The sequence below is a fragment of the Danio rerio genome, chromosome 16, assembly GCF_052040795.2.
Source record: "Danio rerio strain M-AB ecotype USA chromosome 16, GRCz13ab, whole genome shotgun sequence".
In the NCBI taxonomy this organism is placed as follows: Eukaryota; Metazoa; Chordata; class Actinopteri; order Cypriniformes; family Danionidae; genus Danio; species Danio rerio.
Window position 1 is genome coordinate 35,968,048 of NC_141036.1, and position 22,175 is coordinate 35,990,222.

The 22,175-nt window shown below is 32.8% G+C and overlaps 2 protein-coding genes across 7 annotated transcripts in view; one reads left to right on the top strand and one right to left on the bottom strand.

Annotated features, from left to right (window-relative positions):
• Window positions 1-22,175, bottom strand: part of c1s.1 (complement component 1, s subcomponent .1) — a 35,772-nt gene that overhangs the window by 13,450 nt on the left and 147 nt on the right. Inside the window, exon 1 of one of the 3 annotated variants that reach the window (XM_087286308.1) lies at window positions 12,786-13,018. The gene's annotated coding sequence lies outside the window, so the exon portion shown is untranslated. 3 annotated transcript variants of the gene reach the window in all.
• Window positions 663-22,168, top strand: LOC561000 (tumor necrosis factor receptor superfamily member 5). 4 transcript variants are annotated; one of them, XR_015511572.1, is made up of 12 exons: window positions 663-1,095; window positions 3,279-3,404; window positions 3,507-3,674; window positions 5,259-5,352; window positions 8,766-8,848; window positions 8,967-9,083; window positions 11,653-14,071; window positions 14,466-14,506; window positions 14,610-14,731; window positions 15,110-15,224; window positions 15,888-15,999; window positions 16,899-17,142. XR_015511572.1 is itself a non-coding variant. In XM_087287319.1 (8 exons), the coding sequence occupies exons 1-8, from the start codon at window positions 1,062-1,064 to the stop codon at window positions 21,664-21,666; spliced, it is 900 nt and encodes a 299-aa protein (XP_087143445.1). In that variant the 5' UTR covers window positions 663-1,061; the 3' UTR covers window positions 21,667-22,168. The 4 variants fall into 4 exon arrangements, 2 of the variants coding, with proteins under 2 accessions (XP_087143445.1, XP_087143446.1); XR_015511573.1 differs by lacking the exons at window positions 14,466-14,506; window positions 14,610-14,731; window positions 15,110-15,224; window positions 15,888-15,999; window positions 16,899-17,142 and adding an exon at window positions 17,559-19,029 and having other exon boundaries at window positions 11,653-12,253; XM_087287319.1 differs by lacking the exons at window positions 14,466-14,506; window positions 14,610-14,731; window positions 15,110-15,224; window positions 15,888-15,999; window positions 16,899-17,142 and adding an exon at window positions 21,500-22,168 and having other exon boundaries at window positions 11,653-11,763.

Sequence of the window (22,175 nt, forward strand, 5' to 3'; positions counted from 1 at the left end):
CCCACACGAACACGGGGAGAACATGCAAACTCAACACAGAAATGCCAACTGACCTTGCCGAGGCTTGAACCAGCGACCTTCTTGCTTTGAGGCACTCTGCCACCGCGTCGCCGTAACAATATTTTATTTTCAATAATAAGGTAAACTATCTTTTATTTTGCCTATAAATGTCATACAAGATGGTAATCAAACTCACATTATATGAAAACTGAAGAGCACATAGATAGTATTTGTAAATGCTAGTTTAAAGTAAAAATACTTTGAGAAAAAGTAATGATTTTAATTCTTCCTGTGTGGGTGGGGTGTGGTTTGCTTTAGGGCAAATTGAATAAACCCGGGTAAAACCAGAAAACATAAATTTTCACTTGATCCAATTTAAAATGCACTTTGAATGAAAGACACAGTGGTTTGACTTTTTTCACTCTATAGTAGTTTCATTATCTCAAACATTTTACAGTTTAATTAGTCAGAAGAGCATTTAAAGCAGCTAAAATCAGTTTTAACTTGTCCTAATGTTGACAGCTGCTGTACTCAATACTACTTCTAAAATCTTTAAACCCAGCAGCTAAATGTAGGTAAACTGAGGTATCATAGTGGTGTTGACTTTTTACTCTCTTTGTCTCAGGGGTTTAATGCATTGCAAAACAGGAAGTAAGGACTCTATGCAAGCAAAAGTGCAGAGAGGGTGGATGGGGCTTTCCGATGCAGAGGGTAGAAAAAGAGCAATAGAGGGGGTTTAGAGTGGGTGACGTAAAACAGCAATCGAGGGGAAAGAAAAAAATTGTTCCCCTGCCTGCAGCAGATGAACTGAGATGTAAATACTAAAAGACAGAGAGAACAAAAGTGACAGAGAAACCGAAGAGACAGAAGAAGACAACTGACGCAATTGTGTGGGCCAGTGTGACTACATCAAATTCCCAATAACATAAACAGAAGGATCGAGACATCACGTCAAGCTTCAAGTGACCATGATTAATGTGTAAGCCAACAGACCTTGTATGACTGCACAAAACTCTTCACACTGAACGCATCGAACTGAGACAACTTTTGACCACGGCAAGATGGGAGACGATAAATGCCAAAAATGTCCGAAAGGTGAGATTTTCATATCATTACAAAAGAACGATTTGAGAAGACCTGGGATTTCTGTTTAAATCATTTGCAACTTAGAAATACTTACACTCTTTTCACTATTGTGTGACAAATATCAGTTTTTAAATTCCAATCTGTCTCATCCCTTTGTTGTGTGTCCCAAATTACAGAGTTTCTGGAAGAAAATATTCCAGTTTTTTTTTTTGCAGATACATTAGACATTATGATTAAACCAGATCCTATATTAATTATATTTGAAGTTTCCGAAGAATTTATGAGACGTAAACAGTTTCAACAACAGTTTGTTTCATATGGGTTGATCTGTAACAAAAAATTATCCTTTTGTTTTGGAAAAGAAGTTCCAACTCTTAAATAATGGCTGACAGAGCCCTATAGACAAGGTTTTGTTATTTGAAAAAATTGGTCCCCTTTTATTTCCTTTCTACAAACTTGTGATTAATATGTTTACTATTCCTTCAGTACCTACTTTTACTATTGGATAGCACTGGTGGATGGGTGGGGGAATGCATGTTTATTGTTTTTGTTTAATTATTAATTAATTATAAATAAAGTTTTATTTTTATATTTTTTTAAAAAGTGTATTTACAAGTTAATGTCTGCTACGAATTTCTAATAATAACAATATTTAAACCACAAATACTTACACTCTTTCAAATACAAGTTGTTTATTGGCATTGATGGTTCCATGAAGAACCTTTGACAGCTGGAACCTTTGCATTGCACAAAAGGTATTTGTACCATGTAAACAATTAACGGTTCAATTAATGTGTATTTTAACAGAAACTTTTAGTAGCTGATGATTTTGGGTGCGTTGATTTTTGAAATGCATTATAGAACGAACTTGATCTCCGACGTGACAACCCTAGATACAGAAAATACAGTACATTTTATGATACGAGAAAGGCTTTTAGTTCTTTTTGTTATTTTATATGAGCTTTTAGACAATGTTATAAAAACAAAAAGCTGCTCAGATTATTAAAAGCTGAAAAAAAGGTTCTTGTTGCATTACATTTTTGGAACCCAGAATGGTTCTTCTTTAGCACTGCTATGAAAACCCACTCTTGGAAACATGATTTTTAAGGCTATACCAATTAATTACAGTACATTTTGCAGAATTATATGCAAAAATGCTGATCCTTAGCAAAGAATGTTAACAAACTAGCTGTTTATTAGAACTGATCTGCTTTACTGCTATGTTTTTATGATGACATGATTTGGAAGCATTTGTCTTGTGTTCTGTGCTAATTTAATAACACAACTTGCCAACCAGCTGACTGGAAGGCAGTGTTTTTTTAAGCAGCATATTGTTTTCATCAATGTCTAATTAACCCACTGCTACTGTATGTGCAGGAAATCCTGTAACCCTGCTAACAAAAGAGGGGTTCCTGGAAATTACGAATGAAACACTTGATATTCTAAATCTATTTAAAGTTAATGACACATTAGGTGGGCTAAACGTATTATTGTATATGTGGAACAGTCTAAAACAAAAAGACATGCTAACACACAAAGACCGGCTAACTTTGAAACTATATCATTTAAAATGAACACAAAAAGTAATTAAGCATTTCTTGGCTCGTTGGTGGATTAAGGTTAAACAGGATTTTCTGCTAAGACATGTTAGAACTTGAAGCTAACTCGAATTCTAAAAAGTATCTGTTGCTTTATAATCATTAAGCTCATTTGTTCAACTTGGTTTGGTTGTTTTTATTTTAATCTGCCACTAAAAAACATTAACATAATAATTTATTGTGTTTTTTTATCAATAAAACTCAAAAGTGTTGAATATATTTCGCAAATACATGCTAAAGTTGCTTCATTAAAGAGATAGTTCATCATTTACTCTCCCATCACTTCTCACAAACCTGTTTGACTTTAACACAAAGCAAGGTATTCTGAAGAAAGCTAGAAACCGGTAACTGTTGACTTTCATAGTATTTGTTCTTTCTTCTATGGATGTCACTCCCAGTTTTCAGCTTTCTTCAAAATATCTTCCTTTCTTTGTGTTTAAAAGAATAATGAAACTAATAAAGTTATGGAGGGTGAGTAAATTGTGAGTATTTATTTTATTTTGGGTGAACTATCCCTTTAAATAATAAAAAAAACAGATTTTTAAAAGGTTTAAAAATATATATTTTAATAACTTTGCTCTCTTCCTTATTTAGGAAAATTTATGCGTGCCAGATGTAACTCATCACAAAGTACAGTGTGCGAAACCTGCCCTCATGATCAATTTATTGACGTGGAAAACAGGATGACCGAGTGTCGGCCCTGCAGAAAGTGCACCAGCGGTAATTTCACATTCATTTACTCTCATTATGATTTACTTGACATTATGCATTTAACCTCACATGTGTCTTTCAGGGAGTAATGTTTGTGTGTGTGTTTAACAGGCAGCCATCTGGTGGTGCAAAAGGAGTGTCAGGCAGACAAAAACACCCAGTGCAAGTGTGAATCAGGATACTACTGTAAACACTTAAGCGATAATGATAACGATTCCTACTGTGATCATTGCACTTCAATCTCCACCTGTCCTCTGGGGCAAGGGGTCGCTATTCAGCGTAAGTTTTTTAACGTTTTTATTAATGTGATCCAAATATTACCATTCGTTTATGAAGAACCCATATTTTAAAAAGTGACTATTGTAAATAAAAGTGTTAACATATTATAGATGAAACTACAGTATATTCAAATCTGCACTTTTAAAATTATTTAGTATTTTAGTAATATATTTAACTCTTACAATAGAAAAAATTGAGGGACCAGAATTTATTTATTTTGTCTTGATTTACTCTGTATGTTTATGAATAAAATATTCCTCTTTTTTCTATTATATAAACATCTTATGACATTTCCTCTGAATTTTAATAGAGATATAGTATTTAGAATATTTATTGATTGACTGATTTATTGACTGACTGACTGACGGATGGATTGATTGATTGATTGATTGATTGGTTGGTTGCTTGGTTGGTTGGTTGGTTGATTGATTGATTGATTGATTGATTGATTGATTGATTGATTGATTGATTGATTAGCCTTTTATGGGTAAGTGACATTCATATAATGTGTAATATATACATTGTATAATCTACTACAGTGTTTCCTAATCCCGCTCCTTGCACCTACAATCTGCCTATTTTGCATGTCTCTCTTATTTAACCCAGCTGATTAGAAGAGCTCTGTTCTTCTGACTGACAAATTCAATACAAAGTGTGCATTCTTTCCTAGTCCCTTCTCCTTTACTGCGCTCTACCAGAGCATGAGAAACCTTTGTCACTTTGAAACATTAGTTCACAGATTTAAACAACAGCACTTCTTCTTACGGAGAAGCATTAAGTGTGACAAAATATACCACCATAAATAAATACAACATAAATTCACATAACACAATCTAAAATGTCAACTGAATTAAACATGCGCCTAATCAAACTGAAATTATCTTGTGGAATCTACTTTGTAGGACTCTTGTTGTTGAATTAGGACAAAAGTCTGATGTGAAAAGAGAAACATACAAAAATGTGCATTGTGATGGGGCGTAAGGACCGGGATTGAGAAACACTGATCTAACATTTCAAATGTGACTTTTGAAATCACTGAGCATAAGGACTACAAAAATTGTCAGATTCATAAAGCACTCTATATTAGTCTGTTCATTATTCAACGTCATTCAAAGCTTTACAGTGTCTATAGAAAATCATCAAACTCTTTTGAAATAATGACTTTATTTGTCATATAGCCTGAAATCAAATCATATTTGAAAAAACTTTTCCAGCCTTTGACATGTTTTTGTAGCCTTACCCTGATCTGTCTTTCTACAACTTTAGTTGAGTAAAGGTAAAGGTATAGAGTTTCACAGGGTATGATGATTTTCTATAGACACTGTATCCTATGCCGTTTGGAGTGTAATTACTCTCAACGGAAAAATGAAACTAAATAGACACAACAATTTAGCGTGTGAACATGATTATACACACTTTTGCCACAATATCCACAGTGAGTCACATAATGACAATCAGTTGAATTGCAGCATGCGCTAGTGGTTCTACCTGTGAGAAGATCAGTGGTGGTCTGAACCACTTTCACAGTGTTTGGTCTGGAAAATGTGGCAGAGGGACCGCTGAATAACTGAAACTGTTTTGCAGACACACCCACAACTGACACTGTATGCAAACCCTGTCCTGAGGGCACCTACAGTGATAAGGTGGACAACTGGTCCAGCTGCAAAAATCACACAAGGTAAGGGTCAGTGATTAAAATCAGGAGTAAAAAATATTATTTACAACAGTATGTGCATTTTTATGTGTATTGAGCAAAAGAAGTTTGCTGTAGGACACAATTAAAACAACTTTGAAGTCAATTCGTAACAGCTGAACGTAACAGTTGTAAGATTTTAAGGGCTCTTATTTTGTTATTACGAATAAACCGGACCCGAAAATCCTGTTATTTTTGTGCTTTCTTTTGTTATTTGTTTCGTTAATAATTATTATTTCATAATCAGACATTGTGGGACTGTGATATATAATGATAAAATGTGTTTTTATTATTATTAATTTCAAGAAACTGTATAATAAAACTTAGAATACAGTAAAAGAAAACCGTTCTTTTAGACAATATTCACATTAGATACACAGGATAAAGAGCAAAACAAAAAAGTACATTAAAAAAATAATAAAAGAAATGAGAGTGTAAAGGAAAAAAGTGCAATAAAAAAAGATTTAAAAAACTCAATTAGCATGAAAGATCTCATCATATTTATTCAAGAAGGAAGCACATTTCTTATTATCAATTAATCTAAGAGATTTATTTAAATGTTCTATTTCACATAAGAAGTCTAAGTCTAAATTTCTATTTGACTTTTTTTAAGGAACCTCTATTTGTGAAAAGAATATTTCCCAGCAAGTATAAGACAGTTCACAATGGCTTGTAACAACTTGTTTTGGTTTTCAAAATAACAAATAACATTCTTAAGGAACAAATTACCACTCATACTAACCTTGGAAAAGCAATATGAACTTAAATCATTCCAAAACAGTGATGATACATTGCATGAAAAAAAAACAAGTGACAAATGTCTTTAGACTCATTCCTACAAAATGTGCAAATATCAGTAACATTGCAATATTTGAATAAAACTGCATTACATGGGTAAATATAGAGCAAAATTTTAAAGTGCACCTCTTTTATTTTATTAGGAATACAAAATGTATATGATAATAACCATGTTTTCCTCCACTGAATGTTAACAATTATAGTACCCCAAAAAAACTTTCCTCTAGTAGTAATTGAGTTTTGTGACTGAATGGGACAATTGACGTATGAATTTATTATTGCATTCTTTACTAAGAATAGATTTTCTTCCTAGGCAAAACTGTGACAGTTGTTTGTAACCTGCCTCATAACCATGAGCTGTTTTCATCAGACATACTGTAATCCACTAGGTATAGCCTTTATAATTGACTTAAATTCCATATAACGAACAGGGAATTGATTAATATTTATAAAACTCTTATAAGTTAAGAGATTCCCCTCACGATTAAAAAGATCAGAAACAACAATGTTTTTGTTGAACTAATTATCCCCCCCACCCCCTCCCTTTTGTGGGGTGAGTAATTGTGGTCGTAAATCAGTTTCCAGGCTAATAGAGCTTGTTGATGGAACAGCTAATTTAATAGGTAATTTATTAGTGGAGTAATTGCACTTCATTAAAAAAAGGCCATCAATCTTTTGTTAAGAGTAAAATACCACATGAATTCTGAACCAAGCAAACAATTCTTTAGCCAAATGATTTTAAATGTATTATTAGTGTCATCAAAATATAGGACTTCAAGACCTCCCTCACTCCTTTTATTTGATAACAAGTTTCTTCAATTTGTGAGGCTTATTATTCCAAATAAAAGCAAGAAAAACTTTATTAATATTTTTAGAAGGATGATTATCTAATGCAAAAACACGTTCAGTTCAGTTCAGTTCTTTGGCGCTTTATCGTAATACGCAGTTTATGAGCGACCAAAAAAAATCTACGTTGACTAGAATGACCAGGGTGCTTTAGACTTAGCTTGCCTTTCCTGACCACATGCATTGATTTATTGCTTTATTAAATGATTTAAAATCTAAGCTAAGGTTTGACAAAGCATTGGTTGTCAAAAAGATGATTTATAAATTACCTAAATATTTACCACAGAAATGGCTTTAATCGACCAATTTAATAGTCAATATGTTGAGCTGTCTATGCCATTTTAAGTGTAATTAATCTGAAGACCGGGTTAAAGACTCTGGATGGGACTATTTATGTAGTTTAAGCACAATGTTAATAAATACGAAATCTAAGGCTTCATAAAACATTGTGATTGAATTGTCACGTGAGAAATTAAAGCCTCAAAAGCACATGTTTAGGTTAGAAGATTAAGAAAACAAAAAAAAAAAAAAAAAACATTATACACTAAAAACATGATGACTAAAACTGTAATGATCTTGTTGTGACACTAGAATCACATGCTTCTTACTCAGTTATTACAGAACATCCAAGTTACAAACAACTTGTCTTCTGCTTTGCATTAACCAACTAACAGTAATACGTTTTTGTAATGTATTACCTTTTTCTAATCCTCTTGATAAATTACATAAACTTGTTTTTGTTGCTAGTTCACATTAACAAATGTAGTTAAAAAACATCAAAGCTTATTGATGTCTGGTAAATTTCTGTACATGTACACATTTTCCTTCTTAGACCTATAATGCCCCCCTTTTCCACCTCCCTCATCTTAGAAAATGAATAATAACTTTTATCTAATGAACCATTGCCAGTTTCACGTAAATATGTATTTTATGTCACTCTCCCACTCAAAATACAACCGCATTAATTTACTTCCATTCAAAAAAGAAAAAAGAAACGCTTGTAGATGTATATGTGGGAGGGTGGGTGGTTATTACTTCCTTTCTCAACCTCTCTCTCACAGTACAGAAATATTTTTCTTTCCCTTTTTAAATACAGAATAGGGCTGCACAATATATCAATTGAGCATCGATATCACGATGTGATCATTCACAATAGTCACATCGCAATAGTCACAATGTTGAGTTTGTATTATAATTCATCATTTGCATGTGTTTTGATGCCTGTAATTGTATAATGACCTTAAAAGCATTTAGGCATAATAAACTGTACCATTTGTAACCTTAACTGTGATTAATTTAATTGAATTATTTAATTTTTATCATTCAGTTTCTGTACTGAAATACCTTTAGACTCGGAAAACATAATAAAACACTTTATTTCAATTGTTTCTTTTTTTTAATTGTATTTATAGATGGTATATATGAAAATACAGCACATGCAAATACTGTAATGCACTGCAAATAGCACAGATATCATCGAAAACGTGTCAGGGAACCCTATAAAGTGTCTAGATTGTTTATTAGAGTTTACGGAGATGCACTGCCACTGCAGAATCATCCCAATCCATCTAATATTATAGATTCGTTCCAAATAGAGATATTCAAATTATCTGGTGAAATTGTTTTTATATCACATTTTTTCAATATTGTGTAGCCCTAATATAGAATATGCATGTATAAAGAAAGATATTATTATACTTATACACACTTTCCTTAGCTCAGTCTGTATATAACCCTCTTCTCTCATTTTACAGTTGTTATGATTTGGGTCGACAAGAGAAAATTCCCGGTACCAACATATCAGACGCTCAGTGTGGAGATTTTAAATGTAATATAAGTGAGTCTTTATGACAGTACTTGGGGAGAGAAAACAATATTTAGTAACTGTCAATTAATGCTTAATATTAAGAAAAAATGAAACTGACTAATGTATTTCTTTGTCTTCCTTATCTCAGCTTGTTCTTGGGCCTTACCTGCTAGTCTGTGGACAGGATTTGTGCTATCTGTCATGGTTGTATTTTTAGCCCTGTATATAATTTATTGGAGAAACAAACGGCGGTCAAAATCATTAGGTAAGTATTTGGTTTACTTAATGTGATTTATCAATAAGTCTGCATTATATCTGTAATGTGAAGGATGTTGACAGCGGAGTTGAGAATTCAAATGAAGGTTTATTATAAGAACGGTCAGGCAACAGGGTCAAACAGGTACATGCAGGAAAATCAAGGAAAGTGGTCAAATAACAAGCGAATGGCAACATAAACAAACAGAATAAAGCAAGGGTCAACCATAACAAGACTAGACAGGCCAAGGCAAGGCAGGGCAAGGTAAGGTAAGGTAAGGTAAGGGTAAGGTAAGGTAAGGTAAGGTAAGTCGAAAGGAAAAGAAAGGAACTGCAACGTTATGTCACAGAACAGTAAAACAAGACTCAGCACTAGTGTGTGTGTCCGTGCTGCTTTTAAAGTCTTATCAGTTCTAAACAGCTTCAGCTGTGTATGTTAGCAATCAGCGGAGATCTGAAACAGGTGTGTAAGTGAAGTGCATGATGGGATATGTAGTTCATTAAAGTGGCAGATTTGAAGTTCAGGCTGGATTTTGGATTTGAAGTTCAGTTCTTGCACAGGCTGGATCGCTGGTAACCGTGATTATCTTATTTTCTTACTAATTTTTATCACTGACAAGGGTGTGAGAAAGCATGCAATCTTACAAGAGAGAGAGAAGAGATGTTACGCAAAATGGCCAAATACCATGTGTATTTCTTAACAAATAAAACATGTGAATCATAAAAGTATAAAATGACCATCATTTGAACCATTTAAAGGCCTTTATTCTGAAGGGCCCAATGAAATGGCATATTTAGAAATGACCATTCTCAGAAATTAGTCATTTCCTTTTGAAATGATCCTTCAATTCTAGATTCTTCTTCTAGTCTAAGATTGTTCTCATTCTGAAAGAAAGAGCATAGCACACATACAAAATGATTTACAAATATAACATAAATATAATATATTAGTAATATAATAAGACACATACACTTTACAATGGCACACCTTAAAGACCCAGATTCAATTAAAAAAAAAATTAAACTGTTTTATGGAGTTTTTGTTTGCTAAAGTTAAAACATTTGTTGCCAGAACATATGACTAATTAAATGTAGGACTAATTAAATGTAACTAAATACATTTCTAGCATTTTCACGTCGTTTTTCTTACACTGAAATGATATATAACAAATATACTATAAATTGAATCTTTTTTAAATGTCAAATCATTTTAATGCTTAAACTGATTTGAAACATTTGATTCTGTTGCTTATTGTTTTTTAACCCATAAACAATGTTTATTTGAATTATTTTAAACCACTAATAGAGTTCACATTATCCAACAAGTTGTGCTGTAGACGAAGATGCTAACCTCAAACCATATAAAACAGAAAAGTGATTGAGATATTCAAAACATGTTATTAGTGGGAGTCTTTAAGTTAAGATTTTTAAAACAAAATACACATACAAGCATAATTTTTAGGAATAACCTAACTTAATGTACGGCATTATTTAAAACTATTTTAAACTTTTTGCTGTATTCACAATTCTAGTATCACCCATATGAAAATGAAACCTATTGTCAATCAAAACAGTGCAATCCATTAAAGAGTTCTGTCCCATAAAACCTTGTTTTTAAGCCTGATCATTTTTCATTCATTCATTCATTTTCCTTTGGCTTAGTCCCTTTATTTATCAGGGGTCGCCACAGCGGAATAAACCGCCAACTTATCCAGCATATGTTTTATACAGCGGATACCCTTCCAGCTGCAACCCAGTACTGGAAAACATGGTGAGGCGACAGTGCTAACCACTGATCCACTGTGTCGCCCCTCTGATCATGAATAAATGACTTTCTGAATAATAAACAGTGAAATAACATTTTGCCATCTTTTCAGACAGTGGTCTCAAGCATTTCCGCTAAACGTTCGAATACGTCAAGCTGATAAGTCTGATCTGTAGGTTTTAGATCTAGGTTGATTTGTTCTTGATGATAGCGAGAATGTTGCACTGACGTATACACAAAAAGGGTCATTTAGCAGTTCCAGCAAGTCTGATTGATGGGAAACTCCAAACTCTTTGGCTAATACAACGAACATAATGCATTTAAAATCTACACATACCCACACACAGAACACATAATGCTTTGCCCGTAATTAATGGATAAACTACCCTGAAATTGTTTGATAGTTAAGATAATCTGCTGATGTCCAACATCAAGATGTACACCGCGTCATAACAGTCACACATGTTTGTATATGTAGCTTTCTGCTTCGTGCATGAGATGCTTACGATTAAACTGCTGCTGGTAAACCACATCCTTTTTGTTCTACAAACATGCTCACAAACCCATCAACAATGTTTAAACTGTGCAACAACCTCTCTTTAAAATGATCCGCCACCATGTCAGAATTAAAACTGTAATTACAGTATACTTTAATTATTATAATTATTCTGCAAAATACTGTAATTAACAAGCTAATTTCTTTTTTATTATTCAGAACTAATGCTTTGTTAAATGCAAAAACAAAATGTCAATAATAAACATTAGACACAAAGTAATGTTTGCCATTACTGATATTTTGCATCTGTTTTCTCAGAGATTACCTTAAGCACGATCTCACCGGTGCTTCCTCCAGACATCCTGAAATACCCTGCTGACTGTGATGTGGAGAAATGTGCAGAACTTCACAATTGTCTCACACATATAGGTATTATTATTTTTATCCCTCAGGTTTTCCTTTGTTCATCTTAAAACGTGTTCTCCTGTTTCCTAAACTCAGCATTTTCTGTGGCTATAACACAAAAAAAGACGTTTTGGAGTGGTAAAATCTAATCTAATCTAATTTACTCTCATGATTTTTAAATTGCAATATTACATGTCAAGGATAACTAGAATTTTTTCTAAGTAAATATTTAATATTTACACATTTTACTTCATGTAACATATGAAACGAGCGGAAAGAGTTAAATATTAATATTTATTTACTTGTAATATTTAAATATTTTTAATCGTTGCAAACTTAGTGATATTAAGTAAATTTTAATAATTGATATTTAATAATTGAAGATTAACAACAGTTTTGAGTAAGTGTTTTAGTATTGAGGTCCCACCTTTCAGAAGAGTAGCTTCCTCATGCTTTGGATCTTGGCATTTTTTTAACATTAATGTTTGATGCTTTATTTAAAGATTCATACACTGTAAACGATTTCTGTTGTTTTCACAGTATTATACTGCATTTCTCAACAGTTTTTTACTGTATAAGCTGTGTACAGTGTGTTACTGTATATATTGTTGTTTTCACAGTATAATAATGTATTTTCAACTTTTCTATACTGTGAACATGGTTAACAGTATGTTACTGTAGATTTTATAATGAATTTTGGGGAAAAATCAGTTACTGTGCATCTAAATACAGTACTGCAAATGACCAAGAACAACTCCACACACACTATATATATTATGATTATTATGTTTATTTATTTTTAGACAAATTATTTTGTGAAGTAAATAACCTAACCAGTTTCTTCAGACTATTCAAAACTGTCCCCTGGTTTTCCATTTTTGGGTGCACTGCTCCTTCATTTTATAAGGTAACATGGAAATATTAAATACTATTTAATAAACATAACTTTGTGCTAAGCCAAAACGTAAATTGGAACAAAAATAATTGATTCACGTAACCAAAGACTGTTAAACACACAAAATGATTTCAAAGTCAGCTTGACCAACCTGCTTTAGACGGATTCAAGAATATTGGGCACCCATATGGGCCACCGTAGAGGTCACATATCTCCGCATTTTCAAAACAATATTTTAAAATACGCACTATCTTAATAAATAAACCACAGACTTGAGTTTAAAACAACTAAATTCTCGCATGAAAAACGGTTAAAACTTTATATCATAACACATTTATTATCTAGTCATCGAAGACAGGGGCATGTCTCAATAATGTCCAGGCCGAGTAAAGCATGAGGTTTGCCGGATACATGAGTGATGGAGCGCCGTCAACCCCTGGAGGTCAGAATCTCCCCTATCGGCAAAGCACACTTAAAATTAGACATGATATCTAAAAACAAACCACAGATTTGAGTTTGGAAGAACTATATTCTCGCATGAAAAACTGTTAAAACTTCATTTCGTAACATATTAAACGCAATATTTATGATATGATCTGGCTTTTCTCATCCGCCATTATATTGTTGGTGTAAAATGAACTCTGGGAGAAAAAAATATTTATTCTCAAAACACTTCAAGCGAACCTTATTCTTATTGTTAAAGTCAGATATATGTAATAGTTTCGCTGGTAAAGTGAGAAAAAAAAACAATATTTCTATTTTATCAATATCACGTTTGCACTGGTTCGGTTCAGAACTCAAACGACACCGAATCGGATTGAACCGTTTGCTCGGGAATTATTTTATCACATGTGTTCACAAGCACATTCAGCAATATGTGTATAAATGTGTGTGACCGAGCAGTATAACGAAATAGTAAAGATTCATTGTTGTGTCTTACAATAATATACAAAAAGGAATCGGTTTTAGGCGGATTCGACTCTTTACTGTTCTAAGGAGCCGATTCATAGAACCGAGCCGACTCGATTCGACCTTCACCAGGCAAGCAACGGCTATCCTAATTTGAAATCCACCTGTCGCCTTTTTCTCCAGTGAATTCATCCTCGGTAAGTTTTTAAAAGTCAAATTCTGTTCGTTAAATGATTGTTTTGTGTATTTTTCCGTGTAGTGTGTGTGTAATTTTAAATAATTAACCAAGTTACGTTAGTTGTAGGTACTTATGTCACGTTATTCGATGCCAGACCGTGTTTGTAGTGTTTGCGAGGTATTAGATAACGTACAGTGAGTTTATCTTGAGTGAGTTTTTGACCATAGTAACGTTACCTGAAAAAAACGTAACTTTTACTTGGGGTTAACTGCATTAATGAATTCTCTATTTCAGCACAACACTGAGATGAAGGCAAAGTCACCATGAAAAGTTAAACGTTTAACGTTAAGGTGAGCTCTGGTCTTCATGTGGTCATTATGACCAAGTTATCATTATGGTTAAATTTGTAAACTGTAAGTTAGTTATTCAAACTAAACTCACAATGAAACAAGTCTAACTGTTTTATTAAATTGAGCTGATAATAAAATTCAGTTTATGTCTTTTAAGCTAACGTTAATATTAACATAATTCATATTAATTGTCTATTTCTCACTGGTTAACGAGCTTATTGTATAACGTTAGTGTGTCATTAATTGTACATTTTATTTTTGGTGTTCAGGTGTAGGGAATGATTTGTATACAAATTTATTTGAACCCCATACAGATTTGTATGGTTGTACCATAGATTTAGATTATTAAATGTTAAGTATTATTTTACTCTTATTATATTTATCTTTCTTGCAGCCACAGCAATTGACCAATCTCTCCTCTCTTGATTATTCAAGGTAATGTTGATGTCTTCCTCATTTTGATTAGATTTTGAAATGTCAAGTTGTTCACAGATTTGTTGTGAGGAGTTTCATGTACAACCTCTTTTTCTTCTTCCAGTAGCGACGCAGTGGCACAGTAGGTAGTGCTGTCACCTCACAGCAAGAAGGTTGCTGGTTCGAGCCTCGGCTGGTTCAGTTGGCTGGATACAATGGCATAATGATTCTGCTTGCTCACAGGAGGTACTTGATTTAGTTTTCCTCAAGCGATACATCAGTTTTTATGAGTAATGCATGACACTTGAATTGAAGGGACAGTTCACCCAAAAATGAAAATAATAGCATCTTTGGCATCCTCCACTTGTTTCAAAATAGTTAGATTTTTTTTGTTCCATTGAACACAAACTCATATTTTTTTTAAAGAAATTTGGTTCAAATATGGATGTCAATAGTTTCTGGTTTCTAACATTCTTCAAAATATCTGCTTTAGTGTTCAACAGAAATTTAAATGGATTTAAAACACATGGAGTAATGGTGGCAGAAAAGTAAACTATCCTTTTAAATATTTTATTCTGAGACTTATTTATATGTGTCTTGTCTTTTGCCATATTGTCTTTCTAGCTCAGATTGTGATGGACCTGGAATGTGACACCAGATACTCTTAAGTCAAGAACCAAATAAAGCACAGATGTGGAAGGATCTGCAACTAAACTAACTGGAGGAAAGGAACCTTTAGGTAAAAACACCTGCTTTATTTAGATCTGAAGTATTTTATTTGGCATAGAGATTTATTTTTTTATTCTTATTCTAATTTTATTTTATGTATATACTGAATAGAAGTCATTTAAATTTCACAACAAATGATTGAATATAAAATATCATCTAGATGTCTTATTTTTCATTGTCTTAAACAGGGGTGCTCAACCCTGTTCCTGGAGATCGACCTTTCTGCAGAGTTTAGCTCCAACCCTGATCAAACGCAACTAAACAAACTAAATAGTATCTGAAGGAGCACTTGGTAAATAAAGACAGGTGTGTTTGATCAAGGTTGCAGGTAAGCTCTGCGGAAAGGTAGATCTCCAGGAACAGGGTTGAGCACCCCTGATCTAAATGCTCAAAAATGCTGTTTCCGAGGCGAGGTTGGATGTTGTTCAGAAATAGATTCATTAGGATCAATGCTTAAAGTAAATGTTTACTTCTCTCTGTAGACCAAACATGCTTAGTATCTCTCACATTTGAATAAATTATTTATTTTGGTTACTTTTACATCTATATATGGGTAAGCAAGTATTTAATAAATAAAATGATTTTAAACCACTTGACTTAACCAAATGACTCTATTACCCTAGCTGCTGGGAAAAAAAACATGTAAAATAACAGATTTTTTTTTTATTTACAGTGTGGGTGAACATACTACCTTGATGTCCAGCAAAGGCTGCACAAGAGCTCATTTGATGGCACATATTCTGTCCTGTCTACATCTCTGACGACCTGGAAGTGCTTCGACATCAGTGAGTAATAAATCTTCATATTATCATGCATTCAGGATTTCTGTTTTAAAAAATTAGGTATTTAAATTATTCTTAACGTTTTACTGATGCTGTGCACAGTAACGTCATGATGATTTAATTTGAGGCAATGTCACTCGTGAGGTGTAATAATATTTATTTGTCTCACTGACATGCCATCACTGCATATTGAAATACAGTAATACGAATTGACCGCAAAATATTACCACAAACTTTTCATGAAGTAGACTGCTTGACTACTCTTCAGTTCTCTGCTCAACTTTAACACATTTGATCGTGTCGCTGCACCTCTCGGCGGATTTTGCCAAAAATGAATGCTTAGTGATTACTTTGTTTTATACGAACCAAATGTCAGTAACTTATCATTAGCATTATTTTTTTGAAAAATCACCCATGGCTTTCATGTTCTCTAACGTAATCTTGTCTGTAAGTTAGAAGTGGATTTTCACATGTTAAAAGTACTTGATTAACATTATTCACATTAAATTAGATTATTTTATTTATTTATTTATTTTTAATATGTAGCCTCTTAAGGTCAGAATGAACTGTGTTCACCCCTCTTAAATCTGTGAAAGCGCTAGTGTGGTCATGGAATCAGATATTCAAGTTATACAGAGTCAGACATTAAGTTAAGATGAGACTTTATTTTTTACACATACCTGTGTGGACACTTGACTAGTGTTGACTTGACTGATCTTTTCCCCATTAACATTAGTGTAATTGTAAATTGACAACAAACTATTTCCCCAACAAAAACAATAAAAAACAGTGTTTTGTATATATAAAACAGCAGTGCGGTGTTTGGTTTCTAAATGAATGAAATAATTTGAGGCATGATTAGTTTTTTCTCCAGTGATTGATTTTGCTTGTCATTTTTGCAGGATCATCAGAAGTGCTGCTGCCCTTTTTCACTGTCCCTTTTCCACAACATCATTTGACCTTCATCATTTCCTGTCTTGTAGCAGTATTTTCACCTGTTTTTAAAATTGTAATACTTTTTGATGCATTAATTGTTGACTGGTTTTAATGATCAATTGTTTATTAGTGTTCTGTTGCTTTGTTATATTGAATAATTGCTACTGTTTCAGTAGGGTTTACACAATAAACTTTTATTGTGAAGTTAAAGTTTCAATTTCTTTATTTTTCTTGTATTTCTTGAACAGTTAAAATAATATTTGTGCAATTTTTGAAAATGTTTTGCCCAATATAAAGTAGCACTATTAAATACAATAAAATAACATTTAATAACTGTAAAATACTATACAGTAATAATGAAAGTAACGTTAAAATACCGTAGTTCTGCATGGTAAAAATGTACAGTGAAATACTGTTTTCAGTTTTGCAGTATGTGTATCACTACTGTAATTGGTGTTACAGTAAAAAAAGAAAACAGTAAAATGATGTATTACATTTTACAGTAAATCTAATACTAATGTAATTAGTATTACAGTAATGTTACTGTTTTATGAAATACAGCAGCTACTGGATAATTGTTGCCAGTAACTTACTGTTAATTTAACAAGAAATCGTTTACAGTGTAGCTAAGCTAACGCTAATTCTGAAATCAATAAGGATTTTTAAACTACATTTGCTCTGTGTGCAATTTGCTCAAACTAAAGTGAAATAACAAATTCCAAGTCAGTGGAAATGTGTGTTTATATTAAACAAATTATGCCAGATGCACTAATTTGTAACTAAAAAGATTTATTTAACATTTAAAAAAAAAATAAATCTGTGTACCTTTTGCTAAAACATGAACTTGACATTAATTGATTAATTTGAATAAATATAGATACAACATTAAGGATAATCAATTAACATTTACTTTGTTAATTTAGGAGTGTTAATTGTATCTGATATAAGAATGTAACATTTACTTGAAATTTGTTATAGTGCAAATTGTTACAAGGATTATTTTAAGTAAATCTTAAGAGGTAATATAATAACCTTGGATAAAATTATCACAGTATCACTGTATTTTGATTACTATTCTAAACTAAGTTATTTTAAAATGTCTAAGTAAAAAAAACTTGAATATATTTTATTTTAGGAAAGATTTAAAATATTTTGAAACAGTAAACAAGTCAGTCTACCCATTAAAATAAATCAGTGACTTCTGCTCTCTTCATTAGTTTTTAAAACACAGATTTCTTTACAACGCATAAAAAACATTAAATAAAAACGTACATTTACCATAGGAACAGTACAGCAGATAATTTTAGCGGTTTTAGCACCTTGAAATCGGTTATTGTTCATGCCTAGGGGCTATATTGACCTAATACTTGTAAGGAGTATACAGACAATAATCATCACTGTTGATCTCAAAAAATGTATCTCGAACACTTGTTTTTACTGTATGAATGTTATTGTAGGCCAGATTTAAAAGGATAATTTACCCGAAAATGAAAAAAAGTCATAATTTATTCTCCCACATTTGGTTTCAAACTGGAGTTTTTTTTTTCTTTTGTTGAACACAGAAGAATAAATTTTTAAGAATGATGATTAAAAACGTTGAAAACGATTTAAAACAAATGAATGATGAGTAAATGATGGCAGAATTTTCTTTTATAGGTACATCTGAATTTCTTTTGCTATGTAAAACACAAACCAGCTAAACACCAAAAGTCTCCAATGAAAAGTTGCCGCCAAATGTTATAGCCTTTATATAACATATCCCTAATGTGTTAATACAGTTAAAGGTATAGTTCACACACCCATACAAACATAAAAAAATAATAAAATGTTCTTGTAAAATGTTTTTAATGAACTATGCCTTTAATAAATGTCCTGTTCTTATTTACATATTTTTATATTACAGTTGACAGACAATTTAGTCTATTAATAAGCAGTCACTTTCAATCTTCTGCTCTTATTAAAAACTGCTAAAATCCTAAAAATGCCAAAACCACAATAAATATAAGCTATTAAAAATCCTTCAAAGAAATATACAAAGTGTAAACAGCGCTCTAAAAACCCTCTTCTAAACACCCTCTGGCTCAGTCATGCCCCATTAACAAAATTAAAAATGAAAATTAATTAATTAATTAATTAAATGCTGTTATTATTTACTCGCCCTTCATGTGTTTCATTTATTGAGTTTCTTTCTTCTGTTGAACAAAAAATAACATAGTTTGAAGAATTGGAAACTGGTAGCCATTGACTTTCCTAGTTTTTTTTTGTGTTCAACAGAAGAATGAAAATCATTAAGGTCTGGTTCCATCACCATTTTTAGAACTCTGATTTTATTGTGAACTACCCCTTTATTTAGCAACAGTAAACATTACCATTAACCCCGCATTTAATATTATCAGCAGCACTGCATCTCTAATTAGTGACCTGGAAATCTGTCACACTGACAGATTCTTCTTACCAAACATTCCCACAACACACGTTTAATGCAGTCAGAAGAGTTTCGAAATAAGCAATAGCAAATTTTATGATGACTTTGACTATGGCTCTGCGTCACTTTTTAATTTATTATGAAGTTTCCTTTGACTTCTGATCTAATCAAGCAAGGGTACAAACCACACACATGTCGTCTGTCACTGCTTTTCAAAGTACCAAGCAGGGTTGAGCAGTTCTAGCCTCCCACACTTCCTCCTGCGCTTAATTTGGTGTCTTTGATGTCTCTGCTAAACATGGGTCTGAATCACGTACCGTCATAATATGAAAACACTAGTTTCCGGTTTTTGTACAGTAAGCAGCTATTCTGGTCTAATCTAATAAGTCAAATTTACAAGAAGTCAGATTATGACTGGCATGGGCATATTCAAATCACAATTATTAATTATTTATATTTAACAAATTTGTATTTTCATAAACAGTTAGTTTGGGCTTGTTTTATTTGACAGAATAAAAACAACGATTTTCTAGTTGAATATATTTTATGTTGATGATGAGATTCTAAAGCAGTATTTTATGAGGCCAACAAAGCAACCATTGTTTTGTGTTTAACATACATCTATAAGACATCTTGGTTAAAACGAGACTAATTTGGTCTAAATTTAGGCTCTCAGTGAAAATCGAATAGATGCCTAACAATAATTCAAAAACAGGATCCCAATTATATGGATGCACCTTAATAAAATGGGAATGGTGGGTGATATTAATGTCCTGTTTGTGGCACATTAGTATATGTGAGGAGGCAAACTTTTCAAGATGGGTGGTGACCATGGTGGCGATTTTGAAGTCGGCCATCTTGGATCCAACTTTAGTTTTTTCAATAGGAAGTGGAGGTGTGATTTTAGTGACTTTATTCTTTCACGAGTTATTTACAAGTTTATGACCACTTATAAATGTGTTCAATGTGTTGCCCATTGTGTTGGATTGTCAATGCAACCCTCTTCTCCCACTCTTCACACACTGATAGCAACATCGCAGGAGAAATGCCAGTACAGGCTTCCAGTATTGGTAGCTTCAGGTGCTGCACATCTTGTATCTTCACACCATATTCAACATAGGTAGTGGGGCCATTCTTCATCAATGGAAACCTCAAGGCCACTGGATATTTGAAATTGCAACATGATGATGGGTTTCCCTTTTTTTTGCACTGAAGCTGGCAATTTCCCTGAGTTTTCCAGCAAGATAGTGCACCACCACCTTATGGCTGTCATTTCAGAGCATTCCCAGATGAACAGTTTCCCGAAACGTGGATTGGTCATCATGGGCCAGTTGAATGGCCCCCAAGGTCTCCTGATCTGACCCCCTAAGACTTTTATCTTTGAGGTCATCTGAAGGCAATTGTCTGATGGGCAGTACATTGAACACATTTTATAAGTGGTCAGAAACTTGTAAATAACTCATGAAAGAATAAAGTTTCGTTAAAACCAAGCACATTTTTGTTTTTCTTGTGAAATTCCCAATAAGTTTGATGTGTCAAATGACACTCTTCCTATTGAAAAAACAAATGTTGGATCCAAGATGGCCAACTTCAAAATGGCCACCATGGACACCACCCATCTTGAAAAGTTTGCCCCCTCACATATACTAGTGTGCCACAATCAGGACGTTAATATCACCAACCATTCCCAATTTATTAAAGTGTATCCATATAAATGGCCCACCCAGTAGACTATAGTCATCAGATTGACAGAAATAAATGAATACACACGTGAAGTCTATCTAATCTGTTTATTTGATGACTAATCTATTTTAGACGTCTAATAAACATCTATTATTGCTTATTAGGAATCCTCCAGACTTCTGTTGGCACAACATCCTTCAGAAATGTTTACAAAAGTAACAACACAAAGAAGAGTTAATTAAAAACATAATGAAACAAAATATTGGAGTACACTTCAGAAGAAAATTCCAATGTGTGAAATGTACAAGCAATCTCTAAGTGTTGTTTCTCTTTATGAGTCTTTATGAATTATAATATTTAAACATAATCCATATTATCGGTTCAAAAAGCACACAGGTCATTACATACTAAGATGTTGAATCAGCTAATGAATTATTTTCTGCTTCTTTTTTGACTCAGAAAATTACCCAGACATGGATGGTAGCCTACAGTGTGATGGAGCAAAGCCATTGATGACAATGACACCGAAATACAGTCAATCTACTGCTGCAAGTGGATATACAGACAGCATTATGCAGTACTCCATCTGTCAGTCAGAGCCGCAGGAATCTGAATGGACTGATTAACTTTGGCACTGTAGCTCACTATTAACCTGTCAACTATACTATCTACTGTTTTTGTATTTTGTTTTTTCTTTCATTTTATCAGTGTTCTGGTTTAATTGCATTCTGGTTGAATATGTGTGTAAATAACTAGATTTCTATTTTTATATATTTTTTATGTATAAACATGTCTTAAATTAGCATTCAACAAAGGCCAAAGTGAACAAAACCCATCACAGTTAAACTAGTTTTATAGTACTTGAATTAATCCGTTGAGGTAATTCTAGTTGCTCTTTACTGAAACAAAAACTAAAGTACTTCAGTATTTATTGCAGTTCACTGTTACAGTAGCAATTCATTCACATTGAGTAGTAAATACACAACACGTATATACAATATACAATACAATAGAATACTTAACTATAGTATTTTTCAAAGTGGGTAGACTAATGTTGTATATAGCCAAGATGCTTGTTGTTTTCATGTATCAAACTATCATTTCAATAAACTTTGTATTTTTCAATAACCTCGTG